The sequence below is a fragment of the Pyrus communis genome, chromosome 15 (assembly GCF_963583255.1).
Source record: "Pyrus communis chromosome 15, drPyrComm1.1, whole genome shotgun sequence".
Taxonomy (NCBI): Eukaryota; Viridiplantae; Streptophyta; class Magnoliopsida; order Rosales; family Rosaceae; genus Pyrus; species Pyrus communis.
The window spans coordinates 9,648,790-9,671,046 of NC_084817.1; the positions used below are offsets into that span (position 1 = coordinate 9,648,790).

At 38.1% G+C, this 22,257-nt stretch overlaps 3 protein-coding genes across 3 annotated transcripts; 1 reads left to right on the forward strand and 2 right to left on the reverse strand.

Annotated features, from left to right (window-relative positions):
• Positions 1-184: 184 nt before the first annotated feature.
• Positions 185-4,387, reverse strand: LOC137717621 (uncharacterized protein At2g24330). Its single transcript, XM_068457039.1, has 6 exons — positions 4,157-4,387; positions 3,741-4,034; positions 3,382-3,526; positions 2,576-2,685; positions 762-1,182; positions 185-661 (listed from the first exon to the last, which is right to left on the reverse strand). The coding sequence occupies exons 2-6, from the start codon at positions 4,002-4,004 to the stop codon at positions 408-410; spliced, it is 1,194 nt and encodes a 397-aa protein (XP_068313140.1). The 5' UTR covers positions 4,005-4,034; positions 4,157-4,387; the 3' UTR covers positions 185-407.
• Positions 4,388-5,883: 1,496 nt separating this feature from the next.
• LOC137718378 (pentatricopeptide repeat-containing protein At5g24830-like) lies at positions 5,884-10,097 on the reverse strand. The gene is made up of 5 exons (XM_068457916.1): positions 9,817-10,097; positions 9,581-9,726; positions 8,948-9,133; positions 7,228-8,810; positions 5,884-6,923 (listed from the first exon to the last, which is right to left on the reverse strand). The coding sequence occupies exons 1-4, from the start codon at positions 9,820-9,822 to the stop codon at positions 7,454-7,456; spliced, it is 1,695 nt and encodes a 564-aa protein (XP_068314017.1). The 5' UTR covers positions 9,823-10,097; the 3' UTR covers positions 5,884-6,923; positions 7,228-7,453.
• A 4,016-nt stretch (positions 10,098-14,113) lies between these two features.
• LOC137717030 (putative disease resistance RPP13-like protein 1) lies at positions 14,114-18,039 on the forward strand. Its single transcript, XM_068456349.1, has 3 exons — positions 14,114-14,333; positions 16,313-17,604; positions 17,695-18,039. Exons 2-3 carry the CDS (start codon positions 16,321-16,323, stop codon positions 18,037-18,039), a joined length of 1,629 nt encoding a protein of 542 aa, XP_068312450.1. The 5' UTR covers positions 14,114-14,333; positions 16,313-16,320.
• Positions 18,040-22,257: the final 4,218 nt, after the last annotated feature.

Below are 22,257 nucleotides of genomic sequence, written 5' to 3' on the forward strand. Positions count from 1 at the left end.
TTGGAACGTTATCTTGAAATACGTATACCATGTATGTTGGTTTATCTTTTCTTACGCATCACTTGTAATACTACAGCAGTACAGTTTTAATTTGTAAAAGGTATTTGAACCCTAACTGTATACCAGCTCCAACAATTGAACCTGATAAGAAAATAGTAAAACAAAAGCTCAAAGATGCACAAAATTACAATCAACCCGCGTATTCTATGATCATAAAGCCCCGAAATTACACCCAATCTGCATATTCTATCACCATTAAGCCCGGAAAGTTTCTCGGTAAGGCATCTGTAACATTTTCTTGTACATTGAGTAACACGACCAAGCATATATAACACACAAATCCATCCAGCAGAATATGAGCCCCATACGTACAAGCAAAGGGAATCGAAGAAACGAACATCTTAACCCTACTCATGTTTTTCTACACTAATTGTATCGGCCAATGCAGGCCTTTCAGTTGCGTCCTCAATCTCTGAACCAGCTCTGACCCGGCTGACACTTGAGATTGCACTGTCATCCAGAGAATCACTGGCTTGCTTTGTTGGGGTCATAGGGGTGTTAGAACCAGAAGTATGCCCTTCCAAATGTTTTGGCTGATTTAAGGCGTGGCAGTGCGGGCAAAAATAAGTGATGTAAGGGAAATCTTCCTTCTTAGCAAGCCCTGCAAAGAGAAACAAATGAGACCGTTTGATTCAAGCAAAAGAATGAAAGAAAACTAACACTGAGGAGAGTACTATAAGATTCGGATGTTGATAACCGACCGTTGTGCATATGACAGTTGCCGCATATGAGCGCATAAGACTGTGTTGGATCCTCGCCCACAAGTAATGCTGCAATCCGAGCAATCCATCCTCCATCCTGTGGAGATGGTCCTTGAGGATTATGATGACTAACGACTAGCTGATTATACTCGGAAGTCTGACCGTCAGACCTTGCAGAACGAGGTGTCTCTTCTTCAAGAGGATTCAGCGGGACACTCCCGGTACTATTCGATCTGGTGTGTACTGGTTTACGGTTTCGAAGTTCACCAGAGTGCACAAGTTCAACATCATGGCTTTTCCCTGTTGAGGCATTACCCTTAGATTCATCTCCCACATAAAATTTCATACCTGAATCCGTACCCAACTTAGATGCCAGGACAGTTGCAGCAGCTGCCTTTGCTGCTGGGTCAGGATCATATCTCTGCATAAATGACATAACTTAAGCGCAAACCAAGGAACATCTTCACATATACCATTCTTCAAACACAAACCAGTGAGGATTTCCGTAAAGTTATAAATAAATAGCATAAAACCCAGCAAAGGGGTATACAAGAGCCAAGTCTGGCACAGTGCTCACAAAGAACCAAACACTTCACTTCAGCCCACAAGAACGGTTTCTTCGGTTCACTTTACATGAGCTCCTGGAGTTCTTTCAACCAAAATTAGTAAATAACATCTAAGAAACTCTATAAAACCATTCAAACAGTCAACTCAGGTAACTCAGATGAAACTAGGGTCTAGGAGATCCCCATTCTCAACCACCTGGTTTGGATAACATTTAAAAGGAATCTGCAAAACAAGGGTTCACTAAAACATAAAAAAGCCTCAACTAAACCCACCTCTAGAGGTGGGTTTTCGCAATCCTCTCTGGAGTCCCAAACCTCCCCGTCGTCAATCTCACGTCCTCCACTCCTCTCCAAATCCAAGCTCATTGATCTCACATCTCCTCTTCTCCTCCATCAAACCCCACCTCTGTGAACCCACAGTTGAGTGCTTCCTCTCTGACAACTTTGAGTGCACAGTCAAACCCCTCGATGTCCGCAACTCCATTCGCAACAATGTCATCATCCAATTCTTGATCTTCCAATTCTTTGACCAACATCATCATCCAAATCTTCATCTTCTCCAGCGTATTCGTCTTCTCCAGCTTTCAATCCTTGTTTTTCTTTTCATGCTATTTTTATTGAAACAAAATTATTTATTATATTTTTATTTAACAAGCATTTATCATGATTAGGACAGTTGGATAATCTTTTACCGGACTTCTTTATTCCTTTTTGGCTTTTTCCATTTTTGATTTATGGATTTTTTTTTTGCTTTAATTAATTTGAATTTATCCTTTTCCAATTTTTTTTAATATTTAATTTTATCATGCTTGTTGAATTTGAAGTTATTGTATTTCAATTTTATGTTTGTTGTGTACAATCAGGATTATGTTCCAGATTTCTTCTTTTTTCCAATCATGATTTCTATATTATTTTTTTCTAATGGCTGACAAATAAAAACTAAGCAGATCTCAAAACCCAGGTTTTTCAATCCCACCGTCACTTGATCCCCTCAAATCCAAACAAGAAACTTCAAAACTCAGCATCCTTAATCCCTTCACTCCTTACTCCCATCATTGACAAATCCTTTGGAGCCAACAAAACCCCCACCAAAACAGGCCCATAAGGGGAAAATGATGCATCAAAACCTACCCTATTCACCCGATAAAAGTTCAACAAACTAACAGAAATACCAAAAAGAAATCAATAATGAGACATAAAGACGTACAATGTTTGCAATATAGCAACAAAACTCTTCCTAATCATTACCTGAATAAGTTGTTGAGTAGTGTAATAGTTTGTCCTCTCTTTAAGTTCATCAATTTTTGCTTGCCTTTCAGCTCGAAGCCTTTCCAGGGTTTTGGTGTCCTTGCGATCACCTGTACATTGAAACATATGGATATCAGATTGCTGATGCATGTCGGCGCATAACATTAGTCAAATACCTTTCAATTAGTGGCGGCATCCTATTTGGAAATTGAGTCAAAGAAAAAGATAAGTTCATATACCAATGATCAAAAGCATTCAATAAACATTTTAAATCAACAGTAATTAACTAATGAAAAACATCCTAGCTCTAGTTTCTAGCCTTTTGTCAATGATCCATTACAACGCCAACATGGTGCTAGGCTCCTAAACTCATATGTTTGATGCTTCAATATGGACTTCATAAGATACAGACATGCATGAAAGCTGATAAGCAGACTCACAACATACATAATTTACAAAAAATAACATCTCAAGAAAGGCATGATATACGTACACATTGAAACTGTATTGAACTTTGAAAATTGTGAATACAGCTTTCCAGCTCTAAATGCCATATGATGAGAAATACACACCATGTACACTAAAAACATACGACGAGGCTTAAAAAACTCAATAAAAAAAAAGTCAGAAGCCACCAACGCAAGGATTAACCAATAAATCTAAATGCCGCCTAAGTCCTATCTAATGCACAACCAAAATGCTATCACAAACACGGAAACCAGATGCCTTTGCAAAACAAATGTTTCAGATATGATCACATGAACATAACAAAAAAAAAAGTAAGCTGTAAAGTTTTAGACACTCACGCATCTTTGTGAAGCTCACAAATGCTGAATACGAAACAGAAGATATAGCAGGCAAAAGAAACATGGGCAGAATACGAAATGTCCTCCTCTTCCAATCTAAATCCGTCGCTCTCGTCGTTACTATAGCATAAACAATTGCAATAACCTGAAATTGACAAAATTAAGCAAAACCCAGCATTCTTCTCCGATACTATCACACTTCAACACTCCATTCCAAGAAGCTTAACAACTGTTGTGGTGCATTCTTAAACCTTTAATGGACATTGGCACGAAAAATGGGAATCCTCAACAAAACCCTAATTAATGGGTTTTACAAATTTACTGCGATTAATTAAGCAAATCAAGAAATTTTCAATAACCTCAAAGAAGACGGAGAAGAGAATGAGATGTCTGGTCATGCGCCTCCAAGTAATGGTCCGCCTCTGCATTCTAGCGAGGACAGTGGCTTCCTCTTTCGAAATGTACTGAAGCCGCTTCTCGAAATCGTCGCGGTGTAATCGGAAGATCCCACTGAACATTCTGGAGAAAATTCCCTGCCGCTTCTTCTTCGCAACCGCAGGCGCTGCCGCCGCCGCGGCGTCCTTCTTGTCGCCTTCTCCTCCTACGGCTTTATCCTCCGCCATTACACCAATTTGGCGGTTCTCTATCTCTTTCTATAATATAATACACAAATTGAAAGCAAAAAGCAAAGCAAACATCGATTAATCAAAATACAGAAACGAAATATGATCCGGAAGATTGAGAAAGTCGTGGGAGAGAGAAAGAAAGAGAGGACCTTGAAAATGGCGATGGCGAATCGAGAGAAGGTTGAATCGATTCGAACTTTCTGGATGTTGGGGGTAATGATGGAAATCGACAAAAAGAAGAGAAGTCCGTGAGGGCAACGCAGAGCTCTGAATCTCTGATCGATGAAGAGAGAGACGGAGAGAGGGAGAGGAGAGAGAGAAAGAGTATCGGCGATGGAGTGAGAGTGTCGAGGGAAAAAGGAGGAGAGAAAGGGGGTCTTCAAAAATCGGGGTTTTCTTTTATTTCTTTCCTTTTTTTTTATTTCGTTGTGTTTTTTTCGCAACAACGACAACGCGAAGCCGGAGTACGCGGTGAGTGGGACCCACTCGGACCGCAGGGACCGTGTTCGTTGGAGTGCACGACCCACCCCCGCCAGCTCTCCAACCACGCTGTGCTGGACCTTACTAAAATCCCCCCGCCAAAAAGTCTATTTTGCTAACCACTCAACCACCTTGCAGCGTAATTAACTAATTTAATTGGTTCAAAAAAAAAAAAAAACACTAATTTAATTTGTTTGCGCTTTTAAACATCGATTAATAATACAAAAAACGTCATTCTTACTACATATTTGTACTATTATGTATACAAATAATAAGATTCACATGTTTTGATAGACTTTACATCTAGAGATGATACGAATATGTAGTAAGTATAACATTAATTTTAATAATAATAACTAAAAATATTAGAAGATGGTATGCAATTCAATTGTTTCTTGATTCAAATCGGTCTAGTAAGTTTAACTAATTGTTTCTAATGTTAAAAGATATCCGATGTTAGAATTTCGATGCACCTTGATAAAATGGTGTAACGCTTTTAAGTGTTTCAAATATAATAATTTTTATATTTTGATAAATACATGCTCCCAAAGGGGATCAAAATTTTCATTTTCTTGAAATTCGAATTTGAGGCAAAGTTTCCTTTCCTTTATTAACTTTTGTAACAGATAAGTCGTGAATAAGAATAATACATTTGGTACTCATTTCTATTTCTTATATTTAGTGAACGTACGATATGTCAGCAAGAGATTAATGTCTCTACCTACCTATTCTAAACATGTCATAGTAACTTGTAGGGGTGGGCATGGTGGGCCAAAACTGACACCAAACCTACCTAGTCGGCTGGGCTAAAATTGCAAGCCGAAACCAACCAAAGCTCGGTCTAAAACCGATCAGGTTGGTTAATCGACAGTGGCAGGTTGGTTTGGGTCCATTCTCGGTTTATGTGAAGATGAAAACACATAACAAATTTATGTCCAAAAGTTACATAATGTAACATCAATATGAGTGATTGCTCAAAGGAAAGCACAAATGAAGCAACCCAAGGAGAGCACCAAAGCTGACCCCTTCTCCAAATGGTCCCCCCTGTTCCTCTCCAAAAGGACTGTTTAACTAATCAGGTTTTGTTTTCATGTGGTGAAAACACGTTAACTCATAAATAACTAACCATTTATATTACTACACGTATTAATTATGATTAAAAAAAATTAAATTAAATATATGCAAGTCGGTTCGGTTAACCGCACCCTAAAAATTTTGAAAACCAGTTGCCAAACCGATTAAGGTTTGTGCAATTTGGTTAAACCACTGAAAATAAAAAATAAAATAAAATAAAAAAATAAAAACCAACCAAAGTCGTCCTTGCGGTTTACTTGGTTTTTTTCTTTTTTTTTTTTTTTAAATGCCCAGCCCTAGTAACTTGCAAAGAAGGAAAAGAAAAGAATCTTATTTTGAGAGGCTACAACAAAGAAGCCAGGAAACCGTTTCCAAAAGAAAGCATTTCAGATATTCTTTCTGACCTTTTGGTTTTGAAGAACTGGCTGAAAGTTTAGCATAAAGGGTCTTTTCTTGCATCCTTTTCCTCTCATAGCTGCAACACGCTTTGTTAATGGTTTTCACCAATCTGATCGCCTCTTGGTTTTCCAGAAAATGAACATTTGCACTAGGATTAAAGGCCGAATTCTAAAGTTCCTATACAGAATTATGCAAGGATGACTCGGAAGCTAAAGGTTATGGACACTGGAAACCAATGTGTTACATTCTCTACTACGAAGAATGAAAAGTTTAAAGCAAAATTTAATACTTTGCGGTAACTTTCCAGCCTGCAAATTTCTTTCACAAGCAGAAAACTGCCATTATCAGAAGGGATTCTATGGAATCTAAATCCTCCGAAACTGGAGGAATTACATGTTGAATCATGATGAATTGAAAATCAAAGACATGTGGAGCGTGCATATATGCAATCAATCCCGAATCATCTCTGCTGTATAGCGGTATAAACATCTGCATGCGAAAATAAAGCATTCAAAAGGAAGATCTTGTTCTCATTACATGTGCGAGTTCACTCTTGTTACCTTTATTTTTTAAACACAAAAACAAACCCAAAAAACTGCAGAGTGACTAATTCAGATACATATTGTCTCAATAAAACTGCACATATATCCCTAAACAATGTAAATCATTACAATAAGTATGATAAATATGAGTTAGAAGGATACTGATTGAATAAACCAACCTGAACAACTATAGGTGAAGCATGCTTGGCAAAGTCCTGCTGAATATACTCCGTCACGTCAGGATTTGTTCCTTAAAATGGTGGTCAAATATGTAGGATGTTGGGCCCAATGCCCCCCATCCAATCTTCACAAGTATATGAAAGGATTCCGCTTCCATGAAAGGAATGATAAGATCTGATCACAGTTTAAGGAGCAGGATCATCAATCCGAAGACTGAAGGCCACCTGTCAACTGCTTGATCCTGTAAGAGTTTTGCAAAGAACAATCAGTGACCACTGACCATTTAACTCTGAGAATATGAACACAATAGTTTGAAGCCCAAAGTTGATAAGGACTAGACTTGACCAAAAACTATCTTATCCATTCCAACATAAGCTATCAAGTTCAAACATAACACACCCAACTAGACAAACGTCTTCGGATGTTAGTAGTCTAGCAGTTTGAGCTTTCCATTGACCACAATTACCAAACAGTCATTAATACACAAATACCAACAAACAAAAAAATCACTGAAATTGTAATGAAACATTTGTGGAAACACATACCTTCCTTAAAAGCATATAAAGGGTTCCCGTTTGCCACAAGCAGAAAACTGCCAATCAGAATGGATTCTATGGACTTTAATCCAAGTATTTTGACTTGCATGCCAAAATGACAATGTTCGAACATGCTCTACACGTGGTCTGAATTTACTGACGAGGACAACTCACTTCCCCTTCTCAGCCACTTCTGGTAAACACCAAATGCCATGTCAGGCAGCTTAATTTTGCATTACTTCTTGAAAAGCATCTGATATGGAACATGATCGATGGGTAAACCAGATTCCCACATCTTTGTAAAAAGCTCTTCTGCCTCCTTCATGTTTCCTCTCATGCAGTGCCCTCTGATTAGTGCAGCATAGGTAAATATATCTGGATCAAATCCTATTCTCAGCATTTCATCATGTAACCGGAATGCAAAATAAATGTACCCTAACTTACAAGCAGCACCTATCAACAAATTATAAGTGACCACATCAGGACAAAGACCAGACATAAGCATTTCCTTTTTGAGAACAAGACCACGTTCAATGTTTCCTCCTTTTACTTGTGCGTGGATCAATGCATTGTAAGTATACACATTTGGTTGAACACCAGAAGCTAACATACGATCCTTGACTGTGAGTGCAGTACTAAGATCCCCATATCTTCCATAACAATCGATAATACAATTCCATGGTAGAGGCTCAGGCACCATTGACTTCTCTAGCATACAAAGAAGAAACTTGTTAGCTCTGAAAACATCTCCTTTAATACACAGGCCCTGAATGATTATTTTGTACGAAATTTGATCTGGAATAACTCCCATTTTTGACATAGTTTCATGGACGTAGCAAGCCTCCTCTAATTTTCCTTCTTTGCAAAGACCACTTATAAGTGTATTAAAAGTAATAACATTAGGAGGTAATCCTCTTTTGATCATTTCACAAAAGGAACCGTAAGCAAGGTTCATGTCTTGACTCAAACAAAATCCATGGATGAGAACATTATAAGCAACGACATCTATTTGGGTATTCATTTGGACCATGTCATCCCAAATACGAAGTGCCTGAACTGTATTCCCGTTTTTAAGATAACCATCCATCAGTGTAGTTGAGGTGATTAGATCTAATGCTGTCTTGTCATTATCAACACCCAATACCTTGTTAAGAAGCTTCTTTGCATTCTCCATAAGACCTTTCTTGCACAATGCATGTACAAGTATGTTGCAAGTGACTCTATTCGGACTAATACCACTGTTACTCATCGTGGAGAAAAGATAAAGAGCTTTGTCCACATCATCAATAAGGCAATAACCCTTAATAAACGTGTTGTATGTGGCGCAGTTGGGAGAAGGGCCAATTTCTAACATCTCTCTAATAAGCCAATCTGCCTTCTCCAAGTCACCAGTTTTACATAGTCTGTTTAGAAGATAATTGTGCGTCAAAACATCAGGAACAAAGCCTTTCTTTATCATTTTTCTCCGAAGCCAAAAAGCTGTTCCCAACTTACCATCCATGCATAAAACCCTTATGATGCCCACATGATTCATGTAGTTAACTTTCGAAGTGCAACTTATAAAGCCTATCTCTGTCATTGATATGCTTTCCCTGCAATTTTTCATATAATCAACAAAAGCATGTAATGAAATATTAACTACGAAATATGTATCAATCCTTGAGCACTAGTCCCTATCTATCAAACAAGATTGCAAATTTGATAAAAATTACAAAGACCGAAAACTGACCTCATTGTTTTCAGACGTTCCAAACTGTCCTTCAACATTGCATCCAACGCATTGAAAACTGCATGTGGATCTTGTTCACCGTCGGAATTATTTTTCTTTGAAAACCAATGTTGAGCACTCAAATGGTAATTCTCATTCCAATTTTTCATGAAATCCTCAAAAGTAGTTGGAAGTAGATCCTTACCCCTACATTTCCCACATTTGAGAGCACCATAAGGTTTCTAGCAATAACTAATACCCACTGCAAACTGTTAGTTTTCTTTTTCCTCTTTTCTACCCAGTTTTTTCTCAGCAACCAAACAGCAAATTAAGAGTACAACTAGAAAATGACAAGTAATAATATCATATTTCCATTAAGGCTTAGGTTTCTTCTTCCTCTTCTCTGCTCAATTTTCTCGGAAACCAAACAGAAAATTAGAAAATGACAAGTAATAATATCTCATCTCCATTAAAGCTTAGGGTTTTTCTTCCTCTTTTCTACTCAATTTTCTCGGAAACCAAACAGAAAATTAGAAAATGACAAGTAATAATACCATATCTCCATTAAAGCTTAGGTTTTTTCCTTCCTCTTTTCTACTCAATTTTCTCAGCATTCAAACAGCAGAGTAAGATTAAGATATGACAACAAGCTACCTGGCGTTGGCATCAGAGTCAGCTTGGCAGCACAAAATGTTGACAAAAATGCGAGCAATGTTGTGCTTTATGGAGTCGAGGGTTCGATTCAAACATCTCAGAAGGGCAATGTGGGACGGCGACGATTCTCCGCACGCGATTACAAGCTGCAAATCCCACACCAAACAATCAAATAAGCAATCGGTACAAAAACATATTAGATATACATACATATATATTAGGGATTTTGGACTGACTGCCATTGGAGGCGTTCTGTGAAGAACTTGAAGGATTTTCAGAAAGAAGAAGAAGACGATATGGGGAGTATTTGTTCTGCTGCTGCTGCCTCTTCTTCTTCTTCTTCCTTGACTCCGTTATTAACGGTTTGAGACTGAGGCTGGCCTTTGCCTCGGATTGGTTTTTCTCCTGTGGGAGGTTAGCTCCCGACGGCGCGAGTTTTCGGAAGCGGATCCAAGTGGCTCATATTCTGTTGAAGATTGAGGAACCCGATTGTACAAATTGGGGCGGGTCGGAGGGCCAACCAGACTCGAATAATATGGGCCTCAAATCAGCAAAATGGCCCAATAGTTTAAGGCCCATATCCCTTTAGATTATACATTATTTAGCTTTTTATTCTTTAATATTTCTATTACTATGTTTGCAAGCCAGAACGGTGAACCCCCTATCAGCATTTTTTTTTTTTTTAATTATTATTATTCAAACTATTATAATACTTCAGAGAATGGAAAGTTTCAAACTCAGAATTCATGGGTAGAAACCTAACACCCTATCTCAATTATAAGTAAGGATCTTCGGTTCAAATAACCCTTCCCGATTGTAACTTTATAAAAATAAAAATAAAAATAAAAATAAAATATTGCTTGAAAAAAATCACCTAAACTTAATTCGGATTTGATCAACTTGGTAATTTCTCAATCCACGATTATGAGCAACTTATACTTCCTTCGGCTGTCTTCCTCCGAAATTTGCGCCTCTAGCAGCCGAGATCTTGTCCTGGTTTTGGTGCTTACTGGCATTTACAAACTTGAGAGGTACAACCGGCTTGATATATGCCATTCCGAGGAAGTTCCGTTTATCTTTGGGAAGCGATCGTAGTTGAGGAACCCAGTAGGACACATACTCGCCTTCACGATCGTAATTCTGCGCCTTAAAAGGTGACGAAAACATCTTAGCTACCATAAGTTTTTTAAGCTCTTGCAGAGCTCCAAACGTAGTTCATCTAAAATTTGTGAAGAAATCTGCGCTACGCATTTGCAGTTCAGAGTGGGGTTTTATTGTAAGAAGATGACATGGACCAACGACGAAAATTTGGTTAGTAGACCTTACATGAAAAGGAATTTTAGCTAAAATGATCACTGAGATTGGCAGAACTTCTCACATTGGTTCATGTAATTTGAAATTGATAGAAGTGATTCATAAGGTTGTCCATCATCAATCATTTTGTTCCTTTTGTAAAAATTCATGTTAAATAAGAACCAAAATAATAAAATATCCTTAATTTAATAAACAATAATTCAAAATGATTTGACAAAAATTAAGAATGTTTTTTTTGTCATTTCTCCTTATTTAAAGTAGATTTTCCATGGAATGATAAAATAATTGAGGGCGAACAAACTCAGATACCAGTTATATTGATTTTAATTCTCAAGCACCAAAGTAAGAAGTTGTATCAATTTGCATCTTTTGTACATTTGAACGTCCAGTTAGCTATTAAAATGATGAGTTTTTTATGGGCGTTTAGCCAAAATGATCACTAAGATTAGCATAACTCCTCATTTTGCTTCCTTGAGATTTAAAATCGATAGAAATTGCCCCTAAGTTTAATCAATGTCAATCATTTTGGTCATTCAATAAAAAAAAATCTCAGCTAAATAAGACCAAAATGACAAAATTACCCTCAAACTTTATCAAATCATTTTGGCCCATTATTCATCATATTAAAGGTATTTTTGTCATTTTTGTCCTTATAACCGAGAATTTTATGAAATGACCAGAATGATTGATGATGGACAAACTCAGAAACCATTTTTATCGATTTCAAATCTCAATGACCAAAATGAGGAGTTATGCCAATCTCATAAACCATTTTGGTTCAAATACATTTTTAGGCTATGTGGTGTAAATGTGACTTAAATGTCAAATTAGTTACAGATTTCATGCTCACGATGTCATCAATTTAATGAAAATCCAAATAATTCAATAGAAAAAAGTGTAAATTGACACAATTTCAAAACTTTACAGGATAGTATGAGAAAATTGAAGCATCGTGATGCATTTTGAAAACCAACCCAAATATGAAGGGGTCAAAGATAATTACGCAAAAAATGAAATAACACTACCTTTAAAAACTATTCACTCTCACGAGAGAGAAAAATGTTCCTAATGAACATGGTTGTTGTAGAAATTAGTGTGCATGGTTGTATAATAGAACTATTGTTTTTTTTTTTTTGGTAGGGAAAAGTTGCTTTATTCCAACACAATAATTACACAAGAAAATGCCTAAATACATACACATAAACAAAAATAAGGACCTCAGAAGCAACTAAAAGAGCCCAAAATAAAGAAAACACCGAAACAAAGCCTATCAGCTTAAACTCGCAGTCGCCAGAAGCCGCTTACCAACCAACAAAAACAAACATTCCCTCCACACACCTAAAAACAAGCTGAACAGAGCCCCAAAACTAGAAGAAAACGGAGTGAAAAAAGAACCCCAAAACAAATCTCCAAACACCGCCGAGCACCACACCAGTAGCTGCCACACATCGGAAGAAGCTTGCGGGAAGAAGCAACCCGTTAGCAACAAGGCCAACAAAATGAAACCCATAACGAAGGAAGCCAGTGGGAAAGAGCAACCCACTAGCAACAGTGCCATCAAAGGCAATCCCAAGGAAGGTGGTAGTGTGAACACTCGAGTGAAAACTCTACGCACCTTCCAGGTAAAAAGCGAAAAATCGTGGTACAAAGATGGAGAAGCCAAACCAGGATGTGAAGTCGAAGAAGGATGGGGCTAATTGGGTGGAAGATGGAGTGAAGTGCCGAGGAAAGTGGAAGAAAAATGAGAAAAAGATGGAAAGAAGATGCAAAGAAAGGGAAAAAAGAAGAAACAGCATAATGAAAAAAAAAAGGAAAAAAAAAGTAGAAGGAAGGAAGAAGGAAAGTGGAAGGGAGGAGAGAAGGGAGAAAAAAGGGGGAAAAGTGGAAAGAAAGTGGAAGGGAGGAAGGAAACCAGGGAAAAAGGGGCTACAAACAGAGAAATCAAGGCATAAGAAGTTGGAAGAAAGTGGCGATTAGACCCCTGGAGGGGGGAAACAGAAGCTCAGGGAGAAGGAAATGAAAAAAAAGTGTAAAATGAGAAGAAGAGGACTGCCACTGACCCTAGCCATAGCTAGGGTTGGCGGCTGCAGGAGGGATGAAATGGAGAACCAATTTAACTTAAAACAACATCTACAAGAAACTTCAAAGAAAGGTTTAAATTTAACTAGCTCATCCCCCACCTAACTCCTCATTTTTAGTTGACTTGTTTGGTGTCAGTTTGTTTCTCTTTATTTACTTGAATTTTTTAGTATGTACATGCATTTTGTGTCAACACATATTTGATCGTTATAGGTGATTTGAGAATTTAAACTTAGTAAATGAGGACCATGTCAAATATGTGTCAAACCAAACGCATGTCAGTAATCACATTATTCCTTTTTTTTGTGGGGTGGGAGGGTGGGAGCTTTTAGTTTAAATACCAAATCCTAAAAAAAAAACAAAAAAAAAAAAAAAAAATCAGCAAAAGTACCATACTCATACTAATTGAAAAGTCAAACTAATTTGCTAGTTAAAATGACAATAATGCACAACCCTATCATCATGAGACCTATAAGTCATTAACCTTCTCAATGCATTGTGACTAACATGCATACGTAATACTTTTTATAGAGGATTCACTATGTTAATTGCTTAAGGTATAGGGTGCAGTTCCTAAATTTCGAGCTCCGTCCAAAACCCGAGACGGCACCCTAAGTCCCAAGCTCCCTCCAAAGACATTCAAAAAATCTAAACCCATAATGATCAACCCCAGACAACAATGAACCATTTAAAACCCTAAGTCAACCCCAAGTTCTAAGGCACCTTACAAAACTATAAAAGATGTGATACCTCGTCCTTAATTTGTCATATTTTATATTATCGAACTTACCAAATTGCCCTTGAGGTATGAACGTTGACTTTCGTTGACCGTCTCATCATGATGCGTATTACTAATTTTCTTAGTTTATTCTTATTGTACTCATCGCCACGAACGCATGGACGCAAACGGATTCGAATTTGGAGTTATAACGAAGATTTTACGTTTTCGAAACGTCGAACGTTTTTCAGATATTCCATGTTTCGTTTCTAGTGACCTTAAATTGTGAGCCACTAGGACCTACAATGAAAAGCTTGTCCCCTTGCTTTTCCCCTTTGTCCCATGCATCCCCCCTCCCTTTTTTCTTTCTGTCACTTCTCTTTCCTTGTAAATTCTCTCATTTCTCTTCAGTCTCTCTAGCCTTCCCTCTCCAGGAAGCCATCCCACAAATAACAACAACAACAACACTCCCACCACTGTCCAAACCAAGAGCACCACAAGCTTCGTATCATCCTCACGAGCCTAGAACACCCAACCTCACCTCGAACTTGCTTTCGGATCGTCGAGATCGAAACCCAAGTCGGGTCGCGACCTTTCAGGCCATTTTCCGTCCAAACCACGAGGATTTATCTGTTGAGAAAGGTACCATTCTCTTCGTCTCGTCGAGAAGTATGATTTTCGTTTTTGAATCACTCAATTTTGTTGAGTATTGAAGAAGTTATGAACATTTAAAGTTTACCCAATTTCTGGTGACCTCCGCGGCTTTTGAGCCATTTTTTGGCCAAACCACGGCTAGTTAGGCATCGAAAAGGGTACCAATCTGTTCATCTCGTTCCGAGGTATGATTTTTGTTTTTGAATCACTCAATTTCATTGAGTATTGACAAAGTTATAAACGTTTAAAGTTTTCCATTTTTCTTGCGAGTTCCCCAGTTTTCCCATGAACCAGTCACCTTTTAGATTATTTTCCTGCCATCTCTGGCCACCATTGGACTTCCAAATATGTATAATCTTGTTCTACACTTTCCTATCTTCATTTTGATATATTATAAGTCGAATTTAGTTAAGAAACGAGTGAGTTATGAAGCTTTGAAAATTGCCCATATTTCTGGCCAAAAACCCAGTTTTCGGTGGGTTTTCAGATGACCAAGTACACGCAACCCATTGAGCCAAACTATTGACCCGTTGACCCGATCCGTTGACTTCTGTAGACCGTTGACTTTTGGGTTAACTTTTTAGAGTTTCGGCCAGGACCCCTCATAGACTAATTTCTCTCCGTTTTTTTCAAATTCAATCGTTTTAGTAGAGTTTTATTAATTGGTCCTTTTATGTGCTTAAGTGTGTTTGTTAGTGGAGACCTCGTCCTCTCTAGTTTGAGCAGCTATTCGGCGACGGAGTATCTGTGAGTGGACCCCTTCCAAAATGCATGATTTAATTACTAGAAATGCATACATGAAAAGCATGATTACTACGTTTTATGAAATGTTTATGAGTAAATTGGATTTACACTTTATGAAATGTCACACTTTATCGGATTTACGTTCTTTGAAAGATTTATGATTATATACTATGAACATGGTTTATGATGATGATTTGAGCTAGAATGCTCCTATGATTTATGATATGATGTTTGAGCTATTGAGTTCCGATAAGATATATTTTGGAAAGATTATATTTATGATTTTATGTGCCTACTTAATGGATAATGATACTTATATATGCCTTTGGATGGGTTATAAAGGGCTTACGGGCGAATGATACGTATATATGGCTTCGGTCGGGTGATGAAGGGCCTACAGGCTAATGATACTTATATAAGACTTTGGTCGGGTGATGAAGGGCGTACGGGTGAATGATATTTATACATGGCTTCGGCCATGCGATGTAGTGCCTTCGAGTAGAAGATATTTATATATGGCTTCGGCGGGGCGATGCAGTACCTTTGGGGAGAAGATATTTATATATGGCTTTGGCCAGGCAATGGCCTTTGGGCGGAAGATATTTATATATGGCTTTGGCTGGGCGATGTAATGCCTTCGGGCGGAAGATATTTATATATGACCTTCGGGTAGTGCCTTCGGGCGATTGTGATACCACTACTGAGCACATTATATATTATATATGTTTTATGAAGGTTTTATGGCATGCTAGGGTTTTCGGAAAACCTATTACTACTTATGCTATATGAGTTTTCTAAACTGGGGGTTAGTACGTTGAAGAATAACTATTTTAGTATTACGTATGTATAAACTTGGTCCACTTATGTTTTGTTTTGCACCTTCTCAAGACCTAGGAACGAGGCATACAACCCGAGCTACAAGGCATTCCCATATCAATGAAATTGTGTCCTCTTATCTGCGTAGGACATCTCTTGTAATCACACTTTCTAATATTCCTTCCGCTTGTATTTCCACTTAGTAGTACGCTCCGAAGATGGCCGACTACGCCTAAGGGAATTTACTTGGAAGTCTTTATAATCACACTTCTAGCCCGAGTCAATGTGATTATAAAGAACACTAGATGTGTCTCTAAGTTTTGCTGACCTGCATTTCGAAAGAGTGTTTTTTTCTTTCAGTTTCAGATATTTGCAAATTACTTACCATACTTGTTGGAAATCCATAGCAGCAAAAATGGCTGGAGCTTTTATCAGCGATGAGGCTTCTCTCTCTGCTTCGGTCCAGCTTCTTTGCAAAAGGATTGATTCGTGTGAATTGGGTTACTCGTTCGGGCCAACCAAACTTGATAAGTCACTTGTGAATAAACTCAAGTTGGCACTGCTGACCCTCGATGCAGTGCTCGACGAAGCACATGAGAAGGAATTTCGGGACGCTTATGTAGCAAACTGGCTTGACGAGTTCAGAAAAGCAGTCTCTGATACGAAGGCCCTACTGGATGAGATCGATCTGCATGTGTCCCGGAATAAAATGGAAGCAAAAGATCAGTCCACGATTACAACCCCCGTGAACATCCTCTCTGATTCTTTTCAACGCGTGGATAGAGAGATAGCCGAGTTATCTAAGAGACTAGAATTCCTTGCAAACCAAAAAGAAGTGCTCGGTCTTGGAAAAGGTCTTCGCAAGGTTTCACAAGCACCAACAACTTCCTTGTTTGATGAATCATGTATATATGGTAGAGAACAAGACAGAGATAAGTTAATTAAGCTATTGACATTTGACGACGATGGAAGCAGTAATAATGTATCTGTCATCACCATCGAAGGAATGGTTGGGATTGGTAAGACAACCCTTGCTCAACTAATTTACAATGATGAATATGTGCCACATTCCTTTGATCTTCGAGCTTGGGTTTATGTTTCTGAAGATTTCGATGCTACGAGAGTCACTAAAACCATTCTTGAGTCGGTCACTGCAACTGTTTGTGATATTAACGATCTAAATTTCATGCAAGCCAATCTCAAAGACCGAGTGATGGGAAAGAAATTTTTATTTATATTGGATGACCTTTGCAATGAGAATTATCATGTCTGGAAGCTCCTGCAAGCTCCCTTTCAGTACGGGGCCAAGGGAAGCAAGGTCGTGATAACAACACGGAACACAACAGTTGCATCAATTGTCCGCAATCTTCCTACTTACTGTTTGCAACCGCTATCTGGTGAAGATACTTGGCTTTTAATTCTACAACATGCTTTGGGAAACAGAGACCCCATTTCACACCGAAACATTGAAAAACTTGACAAGGAAACTGCAGTGCGTAAGTGCCATGGTTTGCCTTTAATTGCAAAAGCACTTGGGGGTCTCTTAAGGCACACTGTTTTTGAGGAATGGCACCGCATATTAAATAGCAACTTTTGGGAGCTACCCTCGATTGCTCGTGATCTTCCAACTTGCTTACTACAATACATGAGGCAAAAGGGACGCGAATCACATAACATTGGCCACTCTACTAGGAAGAAGGTAATCCAACTTCACAAGTCATTAGCCTTTGTTTTGCATTATTCTCTACGTATCTTAATTGTTGATCAAACTTTTTACTACTTAAAGCAGGCCAATTCAGCAGAATGGATCTTTTTGGTCACCAGCCTCTGCTTAGAAATTGTATCAGCTGCTTGTGATCAGGCTTCCTCGCCAAGCAAGCCCGGCTATGCACTTTCTGGTATGCTCTTGGCTATTGCAGCTGTACTCATTTGCATATGGGAGCTCATTCACAAAGGGAGAGAAGAAAACTTTGTGCGGAGGAAGCAGCAGGGGATACGGTCATGGATTTACTACATGCTTTTGGGTTCTCTCCCTAATATTTACGGCTTACTTGGTGGTATCACTCAGTTTGTTTTTTCAACAGTTCAATATGCTTACTTAATTGATAGAAGCATATTTAGGCGACTTACTTAGCTTGTTTTCGTGCATTTATATTGTTAATTCATAGTTGTTTTAGTCGTTTAAGCCATTTTCGTGTGTTTTTAGGTTCATATGGCTAAGGAAGCAAAAAGATGCATTTTGGAGCATTTTGGAGCAAAATTGGACTTGGAATGGATAGCTTATGTTTGGAGCAAAAGGAATGGACGAAATTGAAGGATTCCTAATCCATTGCAGCCACATGCACCCATAATCATTCACACCTTGCAGCCACATGCATTCACATGCATAAATCAGCCACATGCATCTCCCATCACCATATCAGATTTCCATCATATTCACATGCATTCCATCCTTTAAAACATTGCACATGCACTCCCTTTAATTAATTAAGCCACATGCACTCCCATCCATTTCATCATTGCAGCCAACACATGCTTTCACATGCATTTTCAGATTGTCCCCTTGCACATGCAGCCACATATTCATTGCACATGCAATTCCAACCCACATGCATCCTTTAATCATTCAAACATGCAGCCACATTCCCTCCTAGCTGTCATGTTCCCCCCATTTCACCTATAAATAAGCATCCATTGCATTCATTCTCATACACTCTTCCATATTCCAGAAATTCGTCAAAACCTCTCCACACCCTCATTGCAGCCACCAAAACACTTTTCTCCTCCATTGCAGCCACTCCAACCACTCCCCAAACCATTCACACCATCAAACTATCCTTAGACCTTGTGCTACAACGAAGAGGAAGAGAAGAGTGCCTAAACGTTCATACAATTCAAGTTTGAGTTGTTGGAATGTTTAGGTGTTTCTTTGATTTCAATGTTTAATTTCAATACTCTTTGTTTTGTACGTATGAGGAATGGAAGAGAAGAGTGCCTAAACGTTCATACAATTCAAGTTTGAGTTGTTGGAATGTTTAGGTGTTTCTTTGATTCCAATGTTTAAATTCAACTAAACCCCCCTTGGCTAGGGGGGAATTCGAAATATATGTTTATGCTTGCATTTTGATTTGATTACTTCTAATTGCGTTTCATAAGTTGTGGATTCAATTTGTTTAACCGTTTGATTGATAACTTATTTATGTATGTTTATTGAGAATGCGCGCTTAATTTTCATGCATGAATATGACGCTAGAATATAAGTGAGTTTCACCTAATAGTTACGAACTTATATTCACAAGTAGTGGAGGTTGCTTATAAACAATCGCGTTAAACAAATTCTTGGCATAAGTTTCATGCAATCATAGTAACGAATGCCTCGTCAACACTTATAATTTTCATAGAGCGTAATGATTCTTGCTTGTACCTCTTCTATGCATTCATGTTGAGGACTTGTGGGGAATGTTTTGAATTGTCGCATGCATCATCCAATTCAATAACGTTAGGAAGATTTGAAGGTTAATTAGTGCATCACGGTTAACTTGGGGTGTTGAGTATCATAGTTTATTGAAATGCAATTGGAAATCATTTTATTATGCAAGTATAACATGTATGGAGATGAACCCCTTAGCTAGCCTTCATTCCATTCAATTCTATCACACATTCACATTTACATTTTGCTTTTACTTACAATCTGTTCTTTTAGTTTAAATTCGTCAAAACCTAACCCCCCCTTTACTTTCTTGTTCTTTAGTGTTTAGACTTTGTTTAGTTTATGTTTTAAAGTGTTTTGATTCAATTTATTTCCCAAAATTCGTCCAAATTCACCAAAGTGCTCAAAACTGCCCAGAAAGTGATTTTAAGGCAGTTTTGAGTGTTTTGGGTAATGTTTGAGTCTTTTGGTTTGTTTTAGTGTTTTAAAGTTTAGTTTTGCATTCCTTGAGTCTAGTATAGTGTTTCATATTGTTATTTTACGTTTTTGAGTCAAATCCAAGTGGTTAACAATCCCTCCTAATCCCCGGTCCAGAACGATCCCTACTTATACTTATACTACAATTTGACGAAAAGAGGGTTTAATTTGTGCGCGTATAAGTCTCGCATCATTAATCCAGCGTGCTGAAACTCCGATCAAAATGTCCCTTTTGCCTACTGTCTTTCTTATATGTTTGATTACTATGAGATTAAGCAGGAAACGAATGCAGACCGTAGATAAGACTGCTGAACATACAGCATAGGCAAAGAATGGCTTCGAGCAATTAGAAGGGATGGATTCTTTGGAAAAACGTATATCCAGGCATGTGGATATAGTTATTTGTCCATTTTGGGGTGAAGTTTCTTGTTCTGTTTTGATTGTGCCTATTTTGTGTTGTAAAACTTTTATATCGTAATGTGCTAATAAGATTCATCTGTAAAATCTTCCAAGATTCCATGGAACTCTGTTCTTTGGTTCATAGCGTTCAACGTCAAATTCTTATCATCTTCACATTATATTTGGCATTTTTGTATCCCATAAAATGGTCTCACGTTTCTTCTGTTCTAACACACTTATCATAGTGATTTTTACACTCTTTTTGTATTTCTAACCATTGGATCAAATGAATCAAAGGAGAATCAAGGTCTCGCGTTTCTTCTGTTCTAACACACTTATCAAATTGATTTTTACACTCCTTACTATACCTACACATCCAACAGAAATCCTGCATGTTGAGCGGAGCTGATATGCCGCGGCTCTATTGCAGCTTGTATCATTGCCTCAATCTCCATCTTTCCAAGAGGCTTCCCCTCGGAAACGACAGAGTGATCATAGTAGAACTCTTCAATACGTTCTCTTTCCACCTATTCCATTGGGAACCACAGATTTTTTGGTGCATCAAATTCATGCGTTTACAATTCATGTGACAGTATTAATACTCCTGAAAGGTGTTCTGTTTGCTCGTAGTTTGCGTTTCATACCAGATAAAGAACATCTTGGTTTTTGTTTCCCTTGCGATGGGCCGGGAAGAGGGGGAACATGCCAAGTATTCGCTTGCGATCGTGTCTTCTTAGGGCTATTTTGGATGTATAATGTAATTTCAGTAGTAATATTTCTATTTCAGCTGCAAAAGGTTCGTTAATCTTATGTTTGAATGACGCTTTTTCAAAGTACCAAAGAAGTTTCGAGTCGATTGGTAAAAAATGCCTTACAAAAGCACTATCAAGCACTACAAATCTTTTACCAAAACCCTACAAACGCACTACAAAGAAACAAAACAAAGGACTTTCAAAATATCATTTTAAGCAACAATTCATTTTCAAGTCCCTCTATCCGAACATCAGCAGTAAACGTAAAAACCGAAGTAATAAAGAAGAAAAGGAATACCTGATGGGGTTGTTCATCAGTAAAAGAAAGGCTACCGATGATCAGAGTATCATCAGCACGTTCTCGCAATTGTTTTCCAAGGCCGTAAGGTCCACCAACGCAGAATAACGATAGTCTTGAAGCTCCTTACAGAAAGGAAAAACATTAGTGTTGCCTACAGTAAGAAGCTCCCAAGTTATTATGCTCCACTCACCTCATCTTCCCAGCATCCCCAACCAACTCTGCCATCTGCTCCGACCCTATGTCTTTTTCGTGCTCATCCAACAGCACGAACTACAAGCACAAGATTACAAAATGAAAATATAGATACTAGTATAACAGCTCTGAGCCTTTAACAATACAATTGAATCTGCATAACGCTTTAAGCAAGGGGTGCTCAGACTGTACCCAATCATCGACAGCATTGCCTTCATGATCAACCTGAGCCTTCAAATCACTACACAAAAGGTAACTAAATTAAGCTCTACAACAAGATATGATCCGTAAACCCACAATACGAACATTTACTCCATGCGTCGGTCCAATATTCATAATTACAGGAAAAAGTTCTTCTGAGTATCTTAGAAAAGCATGTGTCTATTCAGGTTAAGTAAAAAGACTGTGATGATATAGGTCAAATACGATGGCCAGTACCGTGCATTTTTGGGATTTTTTCCCTATACGAACATCATCAACACAGCAGTACGAGTTGTACGCCTTGCGATCTCTTCTTCCTTTACTGATCTTATTCGTATGGGAATTGGTCTCTGCCCAAAATCAAAATCACTTCAAATCGGAAAGAAAACCTGGAAATTCGAGGTCCAACAAACACAGTAGCCAAGTGCTAAGAGATTGACACGATAAAAAAGACACAGCAAACTGATACTTCATTGTTCACACGACAAGCAGGTTCAATCAAACACAAATGTAAACCAAATTTACCAATTACTCAAAAGATTCGACAAAATCAAGATCATTCAGCAAACTGATAAATCCTTTCTATATCAATGGATACAT